A 23,527-nucleotide genomic window follows, 5' to 3' on the forward strand; every position below is an offset into this window, starting at 1 on the left:
TACGGTACAGTTGGAAAAGTGAAGCAAGGCACCCCCAAATTGCCAGCCTACCTGGCACACGACAACAACAGCAACCATTTTTAATGTCATGTAACAGCATCTTTTCGTATTCAATGGGACAGCCACTGAACTTATTGTCTTTTTTTTAACCTTTTTTTATCCAGATGCAACAACATTGAGCTTCGACGGCACGCAGTCCATGAGAATTGCTTTGTCAGAACTTCCGACGCAAGCCGAAGACATACGATTGCGCTTTCGTACTACAAGACCGAGTGGGCTACTCTTTGCAACAGCCTCTGACCGCTCTGCCAATACTCATTTATCCGCTGCTCTAGAAGCTGGAAGACTCAAATTGGTGCTCAATCTAGGTGACGGAAACAAAGTTAGTGCTCATAATTAATCGTTTTCAAGGAGTGTCGAAATCCTTTGTGTAGATGATATTAAATAAGCCATTTTCAATGTACATTTTCTTTAAGTTTGTTTCAATTATACTCCGAAATTTTTTTTTCCAAGTATCTTTAGCATTGCACTGAAATGAGCATTTTGTAAAATCTTGATTTAATTTTGTTGAGGTTCCTTTTATGAAACCTAAGCTTGATTCGCATGTTTAATGGGAAATGATCATTCAAAATTTATAGTACTAAAGACTTTATTATTCTAACACTATACTAAAATGATTTTTACAAACACGACAAGCAAGGCAGAGTGTGTCGCCAATGTGCGCACATCTCTGGAGTCGGTTCCGATCTGCTCTGTTCATGAGAGGATGTCTTCCCCACTGACGTTAGAGGTTCTGACGTCACTACGATTACGCTAGTGGAGTCCGATACACTACAAATGTTTTTTCTTTTAATTGTTATCTGATGCATACTAAGAAAACAAAACTGTTTGAAGGGGAAAAAATAAGTGTGCATAATTTTGCTAAAAGCTCATTTCAGTAAATTCTATACTGTGTAAAAAAGGGTCCATGCACATTTTATTCGAATACATATGAGCAATACTTTCTAAGAAAAGATACATCAAACCTTCAAAAATCACATTTTGAGAAAAACGCATCCTTATTACGTCTGAAGTTGAGCTGATAATTTATAACAAAATGTTGACACTTCTAATTGCAATAGAAGTTAAAGTAAGATGTTTTTGAATTGGTAACAAGTCACCGAATTTTAAAATGCAATAATATGAAATCAATGTTTTAATATTGGATTCCAACATTTTAGAGAACTTTGAAACATTAAATTTTGTATGCCAAAGAGAAAACAACAAATGCAATTAATCAAAATAATTTTTCTTTATTCTAAATGTCAGAATAAGGAAATCATAGTACAATTTGCAAAAGGTTAAAACTTTTAGTACCTCATTGCCTCTATTGTTTGATAATTTTGCATTCTTAGGATACAATCAATTTACTTACGGGCTATCGAACAATTCCAGTATCTAATTCGAACGTTTTTTTAAGATTTTGCTTTAAAATTTAAGTTCCCTTTCAAGAACATCGCTTGCTGTAATGTTTTATAACGAATCTACCCGCATATCTCAAACATCCAGAATCCAAACTTAATCAGCCTTATAAGATTTAAACTAAATTGTTTGCATCCATCGTTAGATTGTTACTTATTTACAATGTTCCCCAACCAAACACGAGAACTTTCTCGGGAGAAAAATTTTTGACATCAGAGTTTACGCTGTTTTAGACAAACATCCGAACATGACTGATGCGTGTTCTGAAGCTTTTGTTCTCCCTTCTTTTATAGATTGTCATTCTATCTTCACATTTTTTAGTCCTTTGAGCACAATAAGCTCTAAAGTAAAACATTGAAGTTGCTGCCATTTTCAGGAAAGAAAAAATTACTGCACATTTTTTAAACAATAACTTTATTTTTGCTAATGTTTTGATTCCAATGTTTCAATGAAATGTTTAAAAAGATTCTCCCATCCACTACCTTATTAAACAGATTTTGGTTACGACTCTCAGTAAGGTCTATCTACTTAGTGAGGTGCAGCGTTAGTACTGCTACCTAATTAAAAGGCCGATTCCATTATAACATTACAATCCAGCGTCCTCCGTACCTAGCACTGTGTGGTTTAAGCGGTTGGATAGGGCTGTATTGATTGGTGAGTTGACAAACTAAATGTACAGTACATAATACATGCAGTACTTGAAATCATATTCTGACAGAAATGATTTTGCTTGCACAATTTTGAACTCACATAAAGATTTAAAAAAAAAAACATATACACATACATACATACATACACAGACATTTCTATATGGATAGATATATACACATTACACAGGGTACACAGCGATACAACATTGAATAGTAGTAACAAATTAACAAAGTGACACAAACAGATAATACACTCAGCAACATCCACCAATAACAAAACGTTAGATACAATGTAATAGTAGACATACAGAAGGACAGAATGTGTAAAGATGCGACTATTTCGATACTAAAGCTGCTTTTTAAATTAAAATGCATTGGTAAGAGTAAATAGGGTGAGCTCTGGTACAGGTAACCCTCTGTTGATAAAGAATGGAATATTGTGTTTAAGACGCGCGGTGCTATGCCACAGTGTAAGTGTTTTGCTTCAGGCGTTGTTGATGGGGTGTGCTCGTAGGACAGCGAAGATGTGGGCTTCTGTCAGTGATCTGTCAGTTCAGTCAAAGATGTAATGGAGGTTGTCCCCTATTTCTCCGCAAGAGCAAAGAGGAGAGTCGATAATGCTAAATCTATTCAAATATGAAGGAAATGGGCCGTGACCTGTTGAAAAGATGGTGTGGCAACGGTGTGAGACACACGCGTACAGCTTGATTGCTGGTAGCATATCTTGCAACCCTCTGCTCGTCTCCGCGTTGTCCCATCGGTATTGCCAATCCATACAAAGCTGGGTCGTTAATAACCTCTTGAAGTGAGATCCGGGGTAAGGGACACTAGTGTCTTCATGAAGTCCGGTAGTGTCTGCCGCTAATTGGGCAAGACGATCAGCTTCGTCATTCCCTCTGTTGTTTGACCTTTTACCCAAAATATGTCAAAAGTTTTAGTAATACTGAGAATTTGTTTTTGGATTGTTTGGACTAATTAAGTTTTGTTAAAGGAATTTCTAAGAGCCAATAGAGATGACAAGCAGTCAGAGAAAATTTGGAGAGAGTGTTGTGGAAGGCTTTACGTATAAGCGATTGCATTTTTGGATGCCAAAAGTTCTTCTTGGAAGACAGAGTTACTTTCCCGAAGTCTCATCGAAGAGGAACTTGTGATTGTGTTACCTGAAAAAGGAACAAACGCGAGTAATGGTTTTTGAACCATCTAAATAAATTCTGAGGGATATAAGTTGATTGGGATGGATCTCCTGAGTATGGATGAAGCTAGTGTCTACGAATTACTCGAAGGAGAATTTGAACCAATTTGAAGCGTCAGTTTCAAAGAGGGTACATTGGAATTCGACTCCTTTGAGATGAATTGGTTTTTGTATGATTAGGATGTTGAGGAACCACATATGTTGCCTTATTTGTAGTTCCAGTAGTGGGATCCCAGATAGTATGTAAAGGGCTTGGTGTAAGGTTGTGGAATAGGCACCTGTAAGAATGAGAAGAAAACGGCGTTGGATAGAATGAATTTTATTTACAAGGCGTACTTCTAGATAATTAGGCCAGCTGCAAGCATGAGGGAGGATTCGTTCACCACCTTGTAAAGTAGACGTCTTTGATGAAAACTAATACCCCAGTTATCCACCACAAATCTTTGAAATTTGCTAAGAAGTGTTACTGATTTAGTTTTTAGGTAGTCGAGGTGAGCCGTCCACTTTAGGTGGTTGTCGAGAACCACCCCCAAATATTTTAAATTATAATTTCTGATGATGTGGAAATCTCCCATTAGAAGAGTGTGGGCTCTTTTGAGATCCCTTGGAACTTTAAGGTGCATATTGCATACATGTTGATTTTGAATCTAAAGCGGTCATTCCATGCTCGAGCAGCCACGTGTTGACAAGTGCGAGAGTGCCGCGCGCAAAGGTTTGCAGATCATGAGTGCGCCTTGTTGAAATGAGAATTGCAATGACGTCCACAAAGCCCTACACGTGGGTGTGATCCGGTCATGGAACTCGAAGTAGTGAAGCCACGACGAGATTCCAAAGTTCCGGTCCGCTACAGGAACCTTGCGGACAACCTTTTTTCTGTTGGACCGAGCATGAGCCTGTGCTTGTTTGGATGAAGATTCTCCAGTGGGAGAGGAAACTGCGATAGATATTGAAGATACCCTCATCGCAGTTGGAATCGGAGAGATAATACATGATTTTATCCCATGGAAAATTGCCAAAAGCTGAAACAATGTCCAAGGAGATCAGTACCATTTCACGTCCTCTTGCGCGAGATTCCTTTTTCCATTTTTTCAAATAGTGTGGCCAGGGCGTGATTGACCGAACGCCGCGGAACGAAGTCAAATCGGTTCGTGTGATGGAGGTTGTTAAGGGAGAGGTGGCTTTGGAGACGGAAAAGTAAGATTTTTTTAAAGATTTTTGAAAGCACTGGCAGAAGAATTATAGGCCTAAAAGATGTAAAGAGGGATGAATCGTTACCTGCTTTTAAGAAAAGTATCAATACTCCTTCGTTGAGAGGTTTTGGAAAAGTTCCTAGTGCTTGGCACGCGTTGAAGTATTGTTTAAGGAAATTGGGGAAGGTGCGATGAATAGCAGTCCATATAACGTAGTCCAGGTCATCTTTACCTGATACTTTCTTGCGAGGGAGAAGCTGAACTGCATGATCAACCTCTTCCCTCGTAAAAGGAATGTAGGTTGAGGGTGGGACAGGAGAGTCAATTGGAGGATCTAGTTGAACTTCTGGATAGAAATGGTTCAGGATCTTTTGACAAAGAGAATTTTCAGTATCAGTGGGGGAGGAAGATTGATGCATATAAGTTGGGAGTAAAGCATTGCCGAAAGAGATTTTGTAGGGTTTTCCAAAAACATTTTTGTTATTCGTGCAGAAGTTTTTCCAGGAAGAGGTTTTAGCTAGGCGTATTGCTCATTTGCATTTCACTAGTGCCTTTTTCTAAATTACTTTGAACTGAATGTAATTTACCATTGAGGAACCTCTGTTGCGCTGGAGACGGCTTCTCACAGCTTGGACACAATTTTTTAGTGCAGTCAAACCTGTATGCCACCATTTTGCCGGTGAAGGTGTGACGAAATTTTTCTTTTTGAAAGTTAGCTGCGCTTAGTCCTGTATAATAAGGGTGAGAACTGTTGTGAATCGATCAAGGTCATCAGATGTGGTCAGGGTTGAAAGTACGGCAACTAGTGGGGGTAGTTTAACTTTGAGCAGTTTTTCAAATGGTAGAAAATCATTGCTTTCTTTCTTTTTAGCATTCAGACTAATTACAATTTAGCTAAATCCAAAAATTAATCTGGAAACATTATGCCAGACTAATGCAATTTTCCCGCGGAATAAATATTAATTTTTTCTTTCTACTCAAAAAATGCATTCGAAAGAACAAATTGAAAAGTATTTGTTGCACGTATTCAATGAAAAATATTCTTTGCCATTAAGTTTGTGCAAAGCAAATCCGAGGTCTAATCGAGCCTTCCCCGTGAGGTTATTAATGCTGAGTCTTTTGTTTTTTAATTGCTTGAATTTGATTCAAGAGTTTTTGTTCAACCCAAAAATAAAAGATGGGAATTGGCGATTTAAGAGAGATCACCCGAACCGAAAATTGTTTGTTTACATCAAAATATTCCTTCAAAAGTTTTTAATGGGGACAGACAGACACATTTTTCACTTCAATTACTTAATTTCGCATTTTTTAGTCTTCAATACATATTTTATCTTTTTGATTGTTGACTTTGTTCTTTGATATTTTTACGAAGCAATGAGTCTCCTTTAAGGTTTTTATTTTCTCTTCTTGTCCTTTCTTTTTTAAAGCTTTTATGAGATAGTAGGCTAAAAGAAGAACTGTAAAAGGGGGTTTGAAAACGGAAGAAGCATAAAAGCTAGTATCATTGCTAATTCTTATCAAAGATTGTGAAACTATTTTTACCGAAATGTCACCTTAAATTCGTCAGTTGGGCAATTCGACACACAACAATAATTTGAAGACTATTGCTCTACATTAACTACACTATTTTTCAGAAGATATTCTAAAAAAGTGCTGCCAGTATTACTTCATAACCTACAAATATAATAATAACTATAACAATAATGTTCCATAAGAGCATTTAAACTAGATGAATATATTATTATTTACGCGAATCTTAAATGAGTGATAAAACTTCCTTAAAAGACTTAAGAAGCAGCCTTAAAGCCGCAAGTTCCCATTGTGTGGACTGTATTATGTTTCATGATTTTTAAAAAAGCTATTCCCTTGTCGATACCTTCAGATATCATTACGTTCATTTCTATGGCCGTGGTGGCGTGATTAGTAACGCGTTGGAATTGTAACTAGTGAGTCACCAGTTCGATGCCAGCCGGTCGAAGATCCTTCGTGTTCGGTCAAGATGACTGCTGCTCATTATATGTATGGTGGTCAGAAAGTTCTCCAAGTATCATTCCAAATCAATTTCCTCTGTGGGTGTTGGATCAAGAGTTCCTCGGTTTCTGATCTGGTTCAAAAAAAAAAGAGTTCTCCTAAGTGCTAAAACCAACCTGTTAAAACACGTGTAGTGGCAGAAACAGATCACCCTGTAGTGTATCATAGTGTGTTAATTATACTTTATTCTTTGCGATATCACCTACATATTTTTTCCTATCTTTCCTCCGAGTTTCATATTACATCTCAGAAGTCGATATGCCCGCTAGTTTAAAATCCTCCTCATGACTCATTATGACACATACTACTAAAAATCGTCATTATGTTAGTAAAAACGAATTTGTTGTATCTATTATTTTAGCACTAGAAAATCGCCCGTCAAGGTATGACGGGTGAACATTTGTTCCTACATCTGAAAGCAGCAATTGCCTGTTTGGTGATATTTTGATATTTGAAATGTTAACCCTAACTCCTGTGGATCATTTTTACGTTTTTTCATTCGCATAAAATGAGTCTTACTAGTAAACAGTTAAGTTACTGGATTCAGTTCAACCCTGTCAAAATAAAGCATTTCCCAGCATGTCAAACATTACCAAAAATATTATCGAATTATCATGTCGTGGCACGAGTTTCATTGTTGATGACGTCAGCGTTACTCGATCATTCGCTATTATATATATATATATATATGAGGATGACAAAAATTTATTTAATAATGATAACATTTTCTATTTTATTTACTTCTTAGGTATTTTTTGTGGGTCAAGGACTAAATGATGACCAATGGCACACTCTTCGGGTCACTCGAAGAGGACAAAGTATGGACGTCAAGGTGGACTCTGAAGCTACCACTCGAGGTACGTATTTTACTCTGATTTGAACATAGAGCTATAAAAATAATATATAAACAACGTTTTATTACACAAAACTTGCAGATTACAGCAGACACGTGTTTCGGGGTTTCAAGGAACCCCCTTTTCCAATGCAATGAAATGTGGGACTTAGGATGAAAACCCATCCGAGAAAAGGATGACTTTTCGCGGATGACTTTTCCAGTCATCAAAGTTCACAAGAAGAGAACAAATTATAATAGCCGCCATCGGTCATATTTACTCTGTAAAAACTTTTCAGAAACGTTCCCGGAAAATGATAGACGGATGATGTGCCCAATTTCAGCCAGTAACATATCTTGCAAAAACCAGGAACGTTTTCCGCTTAAAGTCAGTAATATTTCTGAAATTATCCTTGAAACTTTCTGAAGAATTAAGAATGCTCCCCTGTTAGTCCACTTTCGGGAGAAAAATTAGGTAGGCGTAGTGTAATTGATCAGAACCTTTCTGATTTAGCAAGAAAGCCCCAGAAGCTTTAAACCAACCAGGGCCAAAGCCAAGAGAGAATTGCAAGTAGAAACCTTGCACATCCCTTGAATGCAAAGCTATCCAGTAGTGACTTATTCGCTCTCATTGGAAGCTTAGTCAAAGATCGGTCGGTCGTTAAATTTTTAGGGGGCGTACAGAGAGCAACTCCTTTACCCCGAATCCATTGAAGATAATTCATTTAGACCGAGGCCGATACACAATAAAAACACGCTCAGTCACTCTTTAAACTGGTAGTTACAAATATTTTTCACAACAGTGAAAAGTCTGGACTCGTGCACTTGAAGCAATTCAGGAATCTTTTTTGCAAACATATTTGATTTTGCGTGGAAATAAGTGAAAACCTGTGAAATCCCGAACCGTTCCACGGAAATAACCCGTAACGTTTGATATCTATTTTACCGCGTATCAGCTCCGATGCAAGTGCGTGCAGTGTCAAACAGACGGAATTGATGCATATTCTTTGTAATTGTTCAAATTTGAAGCATATTTGTTTTTAATCATTTTCATCCATCTTTGATTGAACATACGAGGAGACATACCCCATCCCAAATTGCTCCCCTTCCTTCAAGACATTTGTTTTATGCCTTTAATTTCGTGTTTGTTCAAATGTCTTCGTTTTTGTCTTGTCTTTGCTTTGTTTTATATATTTTTCTATTATTCAAAAATATTTTTCAGTTTTTGTTTCGATTTTTTCTAAAAACATGTAAAAATTCCTACAAATACGAAGTTTCAGTTCTTTTATAATACATTACATGTGTTTATTTTTGCGAAATCCTTCAAAATTCTGTGTAATTTTTATCATTTTATGTTTAGGTATCAACTCTCGTTTTTTCACTTTTTTTAACACAATTGTTTGCCTCAGCGTAACCTAGTAAGGCTTTTAGGCCATCAAAAACTAATACATGAACAAAGAATAATTTAAATAAAAATAACTTTACAAAAAGGGAAACTTCCAAATGACTAAAAGAGGACTCAAGCTCTTGAAAATTAAAATTGAATTGGAACAAAAAAAAAAAAAAACGTGAAAAAATTTAACATTTTACAAAACAAGCATATTTTGCAAAATCATAGAAACTCATCATTGCATTTAAATTAGCAATTTCCGTATTCCAAGGGTAAAATTTACCTCGCAACGAAGTACAAATACCATTTATGCTGAAGCTAAAAAGAAAGACAACGTAGTCGAAAAGAAAGGACGCAAAACTAGAACTCGAAAGTCTCAACAAATTTGATCTGCACGTATGTGTACTTTTCAAGAAGGAAACGCGTCGTAGCTCATTGAAGAGGAATCCTGTCTTCGGTCTGTTGAATTTACACTGATGATACCTTCCGAGACAAATCGAAACAAATACCATCTATTAGATTGGATGCAATTTCGACTTCTTTTTCAACTCACGATATTTGCAATCAAAGCATTTTTTCGCGTGAGCATTAAAAAAAAGTTCAAATTATAATATTTTTGTGCTGTGGTGTGACAGAGATTCATTTATTTAATTGATTTTTCTTCTGAATTTGTATTTTAAGTTTTTAACGACTAGCCGCATTCGTTGACTAATTGGCTCGCCAATTATTGGTTTTATTTATTAATATTAATCTCTAGTATTTTGTGCACCATGCAATCAAATTTTATAGGAATTAAAAATCACTTAATGGGTACAGTCAAAAACTACTTTAAAGGTTGGAATTTTTAAAGTATTTGCATGTACTTACTTTATACTACTGTAACAAGTTTTGTAAATAGTAATTATTTTTATGATTAATTTGTTGTAATCTCGCTAAATTTGGCGTTTATTCCATTATTTTTCAGATAAAATTATTTTAGTAACGTAACCTGTAAATATTTTCTCGTTATGTACATGCAACCCCCTTGCATTCGAATGAAGTATATGGTCCCTCCATTTCTGAAGGATAAGAGTTGTGAATGAATAAAAAGAAAATGAAGTGAAACTTCGGGAATCACGTGGAATGTTTGACAGCTTTCTTTCGAGAGTTATAAATAGCCGTGTGGTAGTGGAAAGAGGGAGGGTTAGTTTTGCTTTCTAACTGTGGAGTCTCGTTTTCAGCCGTTCCGCTGGAGTGTGTATTAGCCTTTGCGCTGTGTTTTTGCGTATTTTTGATGTAAATAAGTGTGTAACCGTTTAGTTTACGGTGTTAATTGATATTTGCTTAAATGCTATGGTTAATTTAGCAGTTGTTAACGATATTCCTTGTACATAGTTGTAAATAAATCTCCTATGTTTTCTCAAGAACTGTGTCGTCATTTAAAGAAAGTTTGAAGTTGCATCGAACTTATAACACTACTTTCTGAAAAATAGTTTTTAACACAATTTGGTTTTTCAAAAGATCCTTTCGTGCCAAGCTCAATTAGGGAGAGATTTTTATCACCCGATAAAATGGAAACAAAGCAATTATAATATTAACTTTTAAATGCTGACGATTTTTTTGTTACAATAAAAGTTCATGTTGGCGACAATTATGCAATGCGATGCATTGTATTGGATGAAGAGTATCTTTCAAATAATATCTTTTAGAATATTTTACAATAAATTATACCAATCGTTCTAACTGTCACACATAGTATAAAAAATATTATCTGGGTTGTTTTTATGGGCTGTTCAATGATACGAAACAATACAGTATTTCCTTCGCAAAGAAACGAGATTTTTTTATAGTTTAAAAACTGAATTTTGCACTCTTTAGAAGATTTTAAAATCATTTTTCTGCATTGTTATCCGATTCTGAGTTATGTTCAAAATTTCATGTCTCTATCTCGCTGAAAAGTTAGTTAAAAAAATCGCAAGATTCCTGACGAACAGACAAACAACAAAAAAAAATTAATACAAGCATAATAATAATAATAATAATAAAAGGAAATTTTCCTGAAAGAAATAGCCGCAGCCTGTCTCCAAACAATTTTTTACTGCTCTCACATTTAAATGCAACGGTTCATTAATTATATGAGCAAAAAAGAGCAACAGTAAGATATCTCAGTGTTATTTATGGGATCAGGGGTGCCCACGGGGAGGGGGGGGGATGGATTATGACGCAAGTTACGCCATCAAAATTTTTGAAGGGGATTTTTAATTTTTTATTTAGTTATTTATTTAAATTTATTTATTGATTTCTTTTTAATTTAAATTATTTGTTTTATTTTATTTAATTCTGTTAACATTTTATCTCATTTATTTATTTAGTTTGTTTATGTGTGTGTATGTGTGTGTCATTGGCGGTAATACAGTACTTTTCCAAAATAATAATAATAATAATAATAAATAAACATAAATAAAAAAAACAAATAAATAAAAAATACTTTAAACAGGGAAATAAAATAAAAAAGAGAGCTTGAAAATAAAAAAAGGGAAAATGTTGCGATTTTTTTTTGGGGGGGGGAGAATTTGCGCCTTTGAATTTGGGGGGGGGGGGGTAAGCACCCCTGGTCTGGGATTAGATGTCTCACTGTTGCTCAGAGGCGACGTTATACGAAAAGGTTTTTGAGAGAGCTAAACGAATAATTTGGTATGTTCTTATTTTACAAAGATAAATCGGCAGTGGGTATAGAAAAAAATAGACACATACACACACAAAAATTAAAATTGGTACAGTTTTCATAAATAATACTATAGTTACACACGAATGTTTCAAAATCAATCGTATCATGAAGCCGAACCAAACCTCAAAAATAACTTTCAGGACGCAACGGTGTAATGAGATAGAGTCTCAATGTTTCGGTCAAGTAATCCTCTGTATCGATACTCAATGAAACAGATTGAAACAAATACCATCCATTAACTTGGACACAATCTTCATTTTCTTTCAATTCCTGCCATCTGTACGCAAGTGCTTTTTCAGCTAGGTCATCAGAAAAAAATTTGGAAATAAAAATCTTCAATTATGATCTTTTCTCTTGGTCTCTTGGCACGTTTCCAACTGCTTTTTTATTCCTTTGGCGTAACAGCCTCGCTTTATTATTGTTATGGTTTTCGCTTCAAGTTATATATTGTTTTCTATTATAGTTGTCGTTAAACTCTTTGTTGGTACTGTTAAAATATACCTCGCATTCAGAAAAAGTTATATTTAACCAAACTCCACCTTGTCATAGCAGTAGCGTTTCGAGAAATTTTTCACGCAGCGCTTTTAATTTAATTTTACAACCACGCAGATAGATAGGTGGAATAATAGATTGATAAAGATATACATATGAATAAATAGATATGAATAGATAGATATGTACAGATGGATAGGTAGATAGTATAGGATTATATAGATACAGTCGGTCCCCGATTTAACAAATTCATCGGGACCGAAACTTTTATACGTTAAATCGGGGTTATTCGTAATATCGGGGTGTGAAAATAATTAAAAGAAACTGCTACCTTATTTGAAGCCCCTAATAAGTAACTGCGCAAAAATGTCCATAATTAGAAAGTGCACACTTTTATTCAGCATTTCACCACTTATTACACACTAGATAATTTTAAATTTTAAACCACTGAGTAATAGATGTTTGACAATTTCCCTGATACTTGATTCGAAATAATTCTCTTTCGACTTTATGGAGAGAAGAAAATACTGTATCATTTGCAGCCTGCTGCATAAGATACAGTTTCTAGGATATGTAAAGCATTTAAAAAGTAAGTTTAATGGGAGTTTCATTATCGTTTTTTGGCATCAAAATTAATATTCGTTAGTTGCCCCTCGCCCGTCAAAAATTGCTGATTCCAAGAAAAGTCTTTTTCTATTTCGGACAATATGGATTTTCATTTGGAAAACAATCCAATATTTCCAAACTCAAATTAACAAATTATTTTTTCGGCTGGTAAAATAATTCCTTAATTCGGGGTTTATTATTCGGTAAATAGGGATTCTTGTCTTCATTTTAGTCGAGGAAAAAGAAGAATAGATAGAGGTTCGTTAAATCGGGGACCGACTGTACGCAGTAAGGTAGATAGATAGATATAGACAGGTAGAAAGATATACATACATAGATAGGTAGAAAGGCAGATATAGATAAGTAAAAGGATAGATATAGATAAATAGATAGATAGATAAATATAGGTACATACAGATAGGTAGAATTGATAGATAGATATAAATAGGTAGAATGACATAGATAGTTAAAAAGATAGGTATAGATAAACAGATAGATAGATAGATAGATACAGATAGATAGATAGATTATTCTAGGAGAACGAATATGATATTCAGGGCAAAACATTCTAAGGAAACGGGGAAGGTACTCAACATAGAATATTCTAAGAAAACAGGGACGATATTCAGTTGTAAGTGTTCCAGGAAAGTGGAAAAGATATTCAGTGAAAAATTTTCCATGAGAACGATGAAAATATTCAGCGCATACTGTCCTAGAAGATCGAGGGAAATATTCAGTGCAAAGTATTCTAGGATAACGTGGAAGATATTCAGTACCAAGTATTGCAGGAAGCAAAGTATTCTCTTGTTGCTAAGTGTTCTGAAAATCCAGCAATTTAAGGATCTCTATTTTTATGTTATGAATTAAGCAACGAGAAAACCATCTTAAAACGTACCAGTACGTTTCAATGCACATAAGGCATGAAGGAAATATAAGTAAAAAGTACAAATGAAATTAAATTTAAAATTCACATCCTGTTACCTTGTCCCTGTTACCTTATCATTCACGCATGCACTTACACATAAACACACATGCACAATGCCACACATTGCCGTAACAATTTGTACATATGCATTGCACATACACAAATTTGTACGGCAACTCCAGAAGGAACGACTATACATATTCAAGTTTTTAATATGTTGCTCCATATGTGATCAGGAAGGATCCTTAAAGGAATCATTTTCAATGCGGTGGAGGTCCCTGAACTGTTTTCCCCCCCCCATTTTTTTTCTACTCTTGGAAACGCAATGAATTTTTTTGCCGTAGCTGCTTTTAGTCTCAGCAACTCATTTATGAAGTAAACGAGCTGATGTGTGCATCATATGACTTCCTTTTACTCCAATTTAATGTCATTTCCCCATCATTCACTATTTTAATGTGATTCAATTGTTTACTCTCTAAATATCACCAACAGTGGCCAAATTGAAACCAAATTAAAAAAAATAAAATCCGCCAAATTTGTCGCTAACTTGGCGACCAAAAGACTGGCGATATATCGCCAAGTGTCCGACAAATTATAACACCACTTGAGTTTACATCGAAATTAACGATGATTGCCTCCCAAAAAGGGACAAAAGACCCCCTTAGGAACATCCGAATGCAACCAAAAGGGAAGGTGCACAACTAGGCCCCACTAGGAATCTACGTACCAAATTTCAACTTTCTAGGACATACCGTTTTTGAGTTATGCGAGATACATACACACATGCACACATACGCACATACATACGCACATACAGACGTCACGAGAAAATTCGTTGTAACTAACTCTGGGTTCGTCAAAATGGATATTTCGGGTGTCTGTAGGTTCTTAGGCACTTATCCACGTCTGGTCGGGTCGAAAAAAAAACTCAAGGTTCGTTCGGGGGTGAGAAAAATGGAAATTAAGGCTGATTTTTGAGTGAAAATTTTTTCGCGAACACAATACTTCCTTTTTTTGTAAAAAGAAGTAAAAATGGGAGCTCGTATTTGAAAATTCAGAGTTTATTTTCATTTTACTGTGTATACGGTCCCTTCTCAAAATTTAATTTATGTAGTTTTAAAGAAGACTTTAAACCATGTCGGATAACACCTTTCGTTTTTTCCCGGCATGTATCATAGCCGAATGATTAAGAGTGTTTCGTTTTGTTTTTTCTGTGACTATTAAAGTATGACTCTGTCATGTATTATTCCGTAATAACGTATATGGTTTTAAAACACATAGAATTGCAAAAGAAATAGAATCAAGTAACTGTATCCAAGCTTGAATGATCATTCCTCAGTGTTGAGATGAAGAAGTAGTCCCACACAAGCCTAGAATCAGTTGTTCTAATAAAAGAAAATATTATCTTGGTGCTGAAACTATTTTAGTTTTTGCTTTGCATTTCCAATAATTTTACGCTTTTATTCATTTTCGGCAAAAAGCAAAAAGATTCTGAATAGAGAAAAAATTAATGCGTGGGGATTTTATAGGCATCCAAAACATGTAATTTTGTACCTTTGAATATCAGAGTTGAAGCTTCGGTTGCCAAAGTTTTTATTCACCCAGTTTGTTGAGGTATTTTTGTATCAGATGAATCCAAAAATCTTTGCGAGCCCTCTGTCAATTAAATTATCTCTTTTATGTAGAATTTCAATTAAGCGTTACCTTAAGTAAGCTGGCAATGTTTTTGTGGTTTAATGTTTTGCTTGAAATAAAATTCTATTTTATTTTTAACTCCAAACCATTTATTCAAATGGAAAAATATGACCGTTTACAGTAGTTTTAATCAGTTCATTTGCGAAATAGAAAACTCCTGCAACGCTCAAAATAACAAACGAAAAATTTCATGCTAATTTCCATCATTCGTCAAGTTCCAAACCTTTCGGCATCCAATTACGACGATATCTTGAAAAATTCTACCTCATAGAAGACATTCATTAGAACTCTGTTCCTCAAGCTGCTGTCGATGAAAAAAAAGGAAGGAGTTGGAAAATGATAGGAAATATTTTTTTTTTCTGAATACGCTCCAATAATAAAAATAACAATGAGCATAACAATAACAGTGATTGAAAACGATAACTATAATGAAGCTAGATCGGTGCGTAGGGAAGGGGGGAATAAACAATATCATCGCAAAGAAACAGTATCCGGAACGAAAAAAACTAATTGAATAGGATTTTTTTCCTACATTTTTCCTTAGAAATTCGGGAAAAAGAAAGCAGTGTACAGATGGCACTTGTTGAAATCCTATCAAAAACAAATCATGGTTGCTTCTGATCTAATAGATAGTATTTGTTTCAATATATTTGAGACGTTATCTTCAGACGGGAAGAAAATCTATTTTTTATAAATTCTGAAGATAATGTCGTATCCCCGCATAATGGGTGTATTAGCATTTCAATTTGCATTCAGGTAAACTTCAATATAATGAACTTTAAAGAACTGAAGAAAATTAGATTATTATTTCGTTTCTTGTTCGCGACACTGAAAGTTCGAGTATCAAATACAGTCGAGTTCAGTTATGACAGAAGTCAATTGTAGTGTTATTCATTTTTTGTTAGATTTTGTTGTACTTCCTTTGTATTTTTTAGGCAAGACAAGCTTTGTAACCGTTGTCAAAAACCAAAGTGAATGGTAGTAATGGGATCGTTTCCAAAATTTTAAAGTATTTTTTCTGAAAGAGCATGCTTAGAAACATAGGATCTGGCCATTTTTTAAATAATTTGTTTAAGTTTAATATTTTTAAAAAATTACTTAAATCGTTGCGCTTTCAATGTTTACATTTCTTGCCGATGACATCACAAATGATGAAATGCCATTCTGTGCTGCCATTCACAGAGCAAAATATTCAATTCGCATCTTTACTCACGTGTATTGGCAACAATATGGTTGATAGCAAACGTAGAGCGCAATTATTTAATTCGCTTCTTGATTATCATAACGTGGAAACGTGGTAGAAAGATGCGCCAAATTGCATCATTTGTGACGTCATAAAGACCACGCCTTGTTTTCCAAATCGGACATTTTAAAATATTTATTAAAAAATAACTGTTGGGAAAATGAAAGTATTTTCTGGGTCCATGTTATTTTTTTTACTCATTCTATCAATTTCAGTGAATAAAAGTAGTACTTTTGACTGAAGGAAACCACCCCATTACACAGTAATTTTGATAGTAAAAATTAATTTCAAGGCTAAACTTAGGCAAACATCGATTTTTGGATTTTGTGCCTTTGAAATTTTTTAAACAATACATGGTTTTTAAGTTTTCCTTGATTCAAGTCATCAGTTTAAAAGCATTTAAAGAAGCTTTTTTTTTACCTTATAGAGTAGAACATTAAGAAGAGGGGTAGACTGGCCAGTAAATGAAAACTACCCAGTGAATGAACAACTCGTAATATTTTTTAAAAAATAAGCTTCCAAAAGATTTTTTCTGGATGAATTCGCTACAATGGCTTTCTTTATTGCAATGGGATCGTTTTCAAAAAAATTTTTCTGAAAGAGCATGCTTACATAGGAGCTGACTATTTTTTGATAAATTTGTTTGCGTTTAATATTTTTAAAAAATGTCATTTAATTCATTGTTTACGGCTTCTGCCGATGACATCACAAATGATGAAATGCTATTCTTTGTTGCCATTCACAGAGCAAAATATTTAATTCGCATCTTTACTCACGTGTATTGGCAATGATATGGTTGATAGCAATCGTAGAGCGCATTTTAATTCGCTGCTTGATTATCATAACATGGAAACGTAGTAGAAAGATGCGGCAAAGTGCATCATTTGTGACGTCATCAAGACCACGCCTTGTTTGAAAAATCGGACAATTTAAAAAATTAGTTTAAAAAAACTGTTGGGAAAATAAAAGTACTTTCTGGGTCCATGTTTTTTTTTTTTTTTTTTTTTCGCTCATTCTATTTATTTCAATGACTAAAAGTAGTACTTTTGACTGAAGGAAACCACCCCATTCCAAGCTATCTGACACCTGATTGGTTACTTTGGCCGCATAATTATTTCCTGAAAAAATTAAAGAATGTTTACGACTGCGTACTATTCTTTGTCTCTTCCAAAGTTATAAGACAGTTTCGTGCATGCGACTGCTTTGATAAATATTAATTATTTATAAATTTTATTTCTTAAATAGAGGTACCCGCACGGGTTTTCCTGTAGTAGAAAATTAAAAGGTCATTTGGTTCTCCTGTATATTTACAAATAATGGATGATGAATTTCTCGTCAGTTTGCTATGTTCATTTGCTCGCCCATGGCCGCATACGGTAGTGTGCTTGTCCACGTTATGGTAATTTGCTGGTCCACGTTAAGGTAATTCGTTCGTCCACGTTATGAAAATTTGCTCGATAAAATGTTCTTAAAATTGGAATAAAAAAAGAAAAAAATCAAATTTTTGAAAAATCACTTCGAGGTTCGCACCCCATGCTACTAACTTATTTTGTGCTAAATTTCATGAAAATCGGTCGAATGGTTTAGGCGCTATGCACGTAACAGACAGAGATTCAGATATCCAGAAATCCATACATACAGACTTTCAGATTTATTATTAGTAAGATTTTACGAAAGATGAATTAAGTATGCATATTTAAGCGATGATTTCAATTGCAGCAGTCAATGCAGAATGCATACATTTTCAAGTAGAAGTGTGATCAAGTGCATAACGTTTCTGCTTTGCACGTGTGTGTGTGCGGACGGTGGAAAACGAGGACCTCAACATGCTAACACACCTTCAAACCGAGGACGCACCTGCAACCGAGGACGTCCTCGGTTTGAACTAACGCTGTTTTCGCTATCAGGGGATCTGTCTTATGGTAGAAAATTGTTTTTTATTGAAATTTAAAATTGTCCTCGGTGGCCGGTGTTTACGCACTGGTGTGTGAAGTGTCGAAAAGTTCGTGTGTGAACTCACGTCCTCGTTTTCACGTTATTAATCAACACGAGTGTAAGTCCTCGGTAATGCGAAGTTAATGTATGCCCGATACACACCTTTTTCGGAATTGATTTTTCTTCTCATTCTGGTTCTTTCATTGATGTTCATTAATGGATAAGTTGAAAGTTTTTGCGTTTCAAAGCACGAATTTCCTTTTGAAATATCCCGTTAAAAAGAAAATCGATATAAGGAAGGGGTTTTTTCTTTCTTTTTTCAAACAGTTTTGATATTTTTTATTCTGCTTCTTTTTGACTCAAAATTTGATAAACTAAAACAACATGGACAAAGCATAATAATTAGTTATGTAAAACCTCGTTATAACGAATTTCTATACGACGTAATTTCCACGACGGCGAAACACATTTAAAGTTTTCTTTCCACATATTCGAGCATACTTCGACCATCGATCATTTCTCTTTGCGAAAATTGATGTTTACAACATATTGAACATTTTTTATGTTTTCAGTTGCAACAAAGCAAAATCTAAAAATAAAATTAAAAATAAAAAAAAAAAAAAAAAAAAAAAATAGAAAGAAAAAAAAAACTGTTCTCAAAATATTTTTTTGTGTTATAAATACAGTCATAGTGCTTCAGAAAGTTTATTTACATCGTTTTCTTTTTTTATTTGTTAAGTAAATATGATTTGGCATTTCGTTTAGCGGAAAATGTTTTACTGAAATATGCTAAGTTTGATTTTGTATTGTACATAAAAAAGGAAAACACGTTTGTGCAACTTCTACTGAAAATTTAAATCAAATTTTATTCAATTTGCACATTTGTTTTATATTAAATTTATAGTTTTGCAAGGTCCCGTTAAAAGTAAAAGTGATATAACGATGTTTTTTTTTTCTTTTTTGAGACGATTTTGATATTTTTTTGTACAGTTTCTTTTTGACTTTTAACTAGATAACCTCAAACTTCGCGCACAAAACAAAAACTTATCATTGTTAAATCTCTTTATAGTGAACTCTGATAGAACGATATTAAAATTGCAAAGAAGCACATTCTAAAGTCTTCTTTCCACATATTCGTTTATCAATCATCTCTTATAGCAAAAATTGATGTTTAAAGCGTATTGATCATTTTTTACACTTTTAGTTTCGATATTAAGTAAAATCTAAAAGTAAATTTGAAAAAAAAAAAAGAAAGAAAGGAAAAAAAAAAAAAAACTCACACTTTTGTATTACAGATACAGTCATAGTGCCTCAAAAAAGTTTATTTTTCTCTTCTTTTCTTTCCCTTAAAATAAAATCTGTAAAGTTTATGTAATTTTTTATTTTGTTCAGAGTGAAATGTTTTTCTGAAATAAACCTATTTTAACATTAAATTTGATTTTTGTCTTACACTAAAAATGGGAAACTCCCAATACATTTGTGCAACTTCTGCTGCAAATTTGAAGCAAATAACGTTTGTTTCATATTCAATTTAAATTTTATTAGTTTTTGTTTACTTGATTCTAATTTCAATAGATTCTGAGTTCAATCTGTCACTGAGATCATAAATTTCATGCACTGATTGAAATTTAAACATCTTAGTGGGGAAAACACTATCGCGCTTAACATAAAGAGATCGGACATGAAAAGTATTGAAAAATTGATTTCAACCTGCTGAATTTTATGAAAATGATTAATGATCTTTAAAAACTGATAATATACTACTTTATACGTGCAATGTATGACGTATCGCTAGAGTTGTACACCTCTACATAAAGTATTCATTCTCCCCGTCGCCTAAAATTTGCGGAGACCCACCACAACCGATGACCCTAATGCGTGAAAACTCTCATACAAACTCTAAAAATTTCATATGTGCAGTGTCCGCCATGACCCCCTCCATGCCACTTCTTTTAGTTTTATTGAAGGTTATGCATATAATCGCATTTGCTAAGCGGCTACATAGTCAGATACACTCCGGCATTCGAGGACCTGGAGCATACACTCCGGCCTCCGAGGACCTGGAGCATACACTCCGACCTCCGAGGACCTGGAGCATACACTCCGGCCTCCGAGGACGTGGAGCATACACTCCGGCCTCCGAGGACCTGGAGCATACACTCCGGCCTCCGAGGACCTGGAGCATACACTCCGGCCTCCGAGGACCTGGAGCATACACTCCGGCCTCCGAGGACCTGGAGCATACACTCCGGCCTCCGAGGACACTCCGGCTTCCGAGGACTTGGTATTCACACACCGGCATTCGAGGACCTTGTACTCACACACCGGCAATCGAGAACCTGGTACTTAGCCGCCGGTAAATTCACATCGACAATTCAGTACCCTTGGCCTGGTACTTACCTTGGCGCCATGAAGAGTGAAATATGAAAAGTTTTATAGTTAATATTTTTAACAACAAAATTATTTTTAATCCTTATAAATTATGAAATTTTTTTTTAAAAAATTATAATTGTAATACGGATGAAAATTATTGGAAGTTGCCAGTTTCTACATTTCTTCTTTTTATATATTTTTTAAACAATTGTAATACGTATGAAAGTTATTAAAAGTTGCCAGTTTCTTCCTTTTATTACTTGCTACTCTCGCAGAATATTCAGTGAAATTTTTTAAGTGCTTTTTTTATCAGTATTCTGCGGAACTGAATACCGAATAGTCAGTAGCCTATTTTAGAGGAGGGAGCAGGGACCCTGGGCTCTCCCAAAGGATAAATTAATTTAGCTATTTCATTTATTATTTGCATTGACTTCTCTATTATATTAAGATTTTTTATTTTTTTTAGTTATTTAAAATGAACACAAAGCATACTTGAGTAAAAGCATTTTTGTCTGTTAAAGAAATAATACTGGAGTCAGAGGCCAGAGCGACAGAATAAATTAACTCACTGGTTTCAAATTCAAGGGAACGTCATATCGCGATTCCTCCAGTATTTATTCTTTAATAGAATCTATAATTACCATTTTAAAAATAATGTGTAGGCTTACTTAGAAAAGTCATTTAGATCCAGGAATGATCGAGATAATAGATTTTTTTCCTTCAGCTTATAAAAAATGAAAAATGAAAGAAATCACATGGTAGTTTCTTAGCATAACCATAATATCAATAGAAACGGCATGCAGTATCAAAATGTTATATCAACTGCACCGCGGTTTTAAGAAAAAATCAGCAACTGCTTTGAAATTCGCAAAGAAATAGTTTCTGAATTCTTCAATGAAACTTATATGTCATGAAGCTATGATTTTCTTAAATTTATGATAGTTATAGTTAAAATATAAATTAGTTTATAAAAACTGTAATATAAAGGGTTTTATATATTCAATTGCTTGAAATTTTAAAGATATTTTACGTCCGCATTCAAAGTGTATTAGTTCATAATACTTATGTACAAGAGTAAATTAATTGCCTTGCGAGATCCAAAAAAATACATTAAAAAAAAATATCCTGAAAACATTTTTAAGAAACATTGAATCGGTGGGGGGGGGGGGGAGGAGGTTCAACTTCCGTCGCCCCTCCAAAAATTATTTCTGTATCTGCCCCTCCGACATGTTGTCGGAGTTTAATAAAACCGTAGGAAACTCAGTGGGTGGTTCCGGGAAGACACCATTGGTCTCACAAAGGAGATTAGTCTTTGTGTCCATAGCTTTGAGGCAAACCACAAAATTGACTCCAGATGGGCTATTTTCTTTTAACCTCTATATGAGGGCTACTTCATTCCTTTGAAAAAAGCTGGGAGGAAAAACTAGTTCGTGACGTCAGAGTTGTTAGGGGTTTGAGATCTGTCTTAAGTTTCCTACGTTTATTTCTCGAGTTGTTATTTTTTATGTTTGATTGTTATTTTTTAAGTTTGTTTGTTTGTTTCTGTTTCAAGTAATTTTGTCATTTCATATGCAAATTTGTTATATTTAAATTTATCTGTTGAGGAGATAATAATGTCAATTGTGCTGTTGCAACATGCAACAATTACTATCAAAAAACCAAGGGTTGTAGAAGAATTTGAAGAAGTTTTCAAAAATATTCACAGAAAAAATAATATTTACAAAGGCAAAGGTGTCACTAAGGATTTGTTTCATATACTAGAAAACAAGTATCCAAATTTATGTAAAGATGCATTGAAAAAAAAAATCGAATTCGAACGATTCGAATACGACATTTAAACCGATCTTTCAAAAAAAAAAAAAAAAAAAAAGAAAGAAAGAAATGAAGATAAAAAAACAAAAGAAATGGCTCCAGTCTAGCTTAAACACTTCTGCTAAATAAATGCATTTTATTAACATATTTAAATCAATAGTAAGAAACTTCAGTTCCAATTAAAAAATAGTAATTTTCAAAATATCAACTTTTACAATTTTTAAACATGCCAGCCGTTAAAGCTACCAGTCCTAAGCCTGGATAATGTGTGAAGGAAAGTTGTGGTTTTATTCATCAAAATGTAAGGCCACGGCCACTCAAACTTGTATATGCAACGACATCATGCTAAAATTCAGTAAAGAAAGTGGCATTAAAAATACTATCTTAGGTGTTAATGCTCGAGCGTTTGAAGAGAACAGAATGCATGAGCTTAGAAAGAAAATTAAATAATATATATTGAAACAAATTTTCTGCTTAAAGAAACTTGAAAAATACTTCTGAAAAAAGATTTAGTGCACACAATTGTCAATTAGAATAAACGAATGCAATAGTAGACAAGACTATTTCTCTTATTGAAAAATAGCAGTAAATACTGGGAAAAAATTATTTTGATACGTATTTAGACGCATTCTTTTTTGAAACAGTGATTTTCCCCGTAGAAACCGATTTCAGTACAGATTAGACATATTAAAATTTTACATTTTTAATAACTTCTTCATTAATGGCTGAAAAAAGAAATTTTTCTGCATTTTTGCAAAGAAAAAAGCATTAAAAGCAAGAAAGTTTTTTCAAAGGGGGGGGGGGCTGGAACCCCCTCTTCCCCCTATAAGTGCACCCTTGAGATTAGCTATAATATAATGGCGCTTTTAAACATTGCAGTGTCCTCGTGCCACGGGCCGACCCAAGAGGGGGGGGGGGAGGCAATCACATCACACGCCGAAGTCTGAGAGGCAGCGGCGTACGCAGACAAATCAGTTCGGGGGGTGCTGAGCT

At 34.4% G+C, this 23,527-nt stretch overlaps 1 protein-coding gene across 1 annotated transcript in view; it reads left to right on the forward strand.

Annotated features, from left to right (window-relative positions):
- LOC129222977 (neurexin-1-like) overlaps window positions 1–23,527 on the forward strand; it is a 251,493-nt gene that overhangs the window by 156,638 nt on the left and 71,328 nt on the right. Inside the window, exons 10-11 of the mRNA XM_054857539.1 lie at window positions 165–382; window positions 7,273–7,381. Coding sequence (XP_054713514.1) covers window positions 165–382; window positions 7,273–7,381 — 327 coding nt within the window. The remainder of the gene's footprint in view (window positions 1–164; window positions 383–7,272; window positions 7,382–23,527) is intronic.

This window comes from Uloborus diversus, chromosome 5, assembly GCF_026930045.1.
Source record: "Uloborus diversus isolate 005 chromosome 5, Udiv.v.3.1, whole genome shotgun sequence".
Taxonomy (NCBI): Eukaryota; Metazoa; Arthropoda; class Arachnida; order Araneae; family Uloboridae; genus Uloborus; species Uloborus diversus.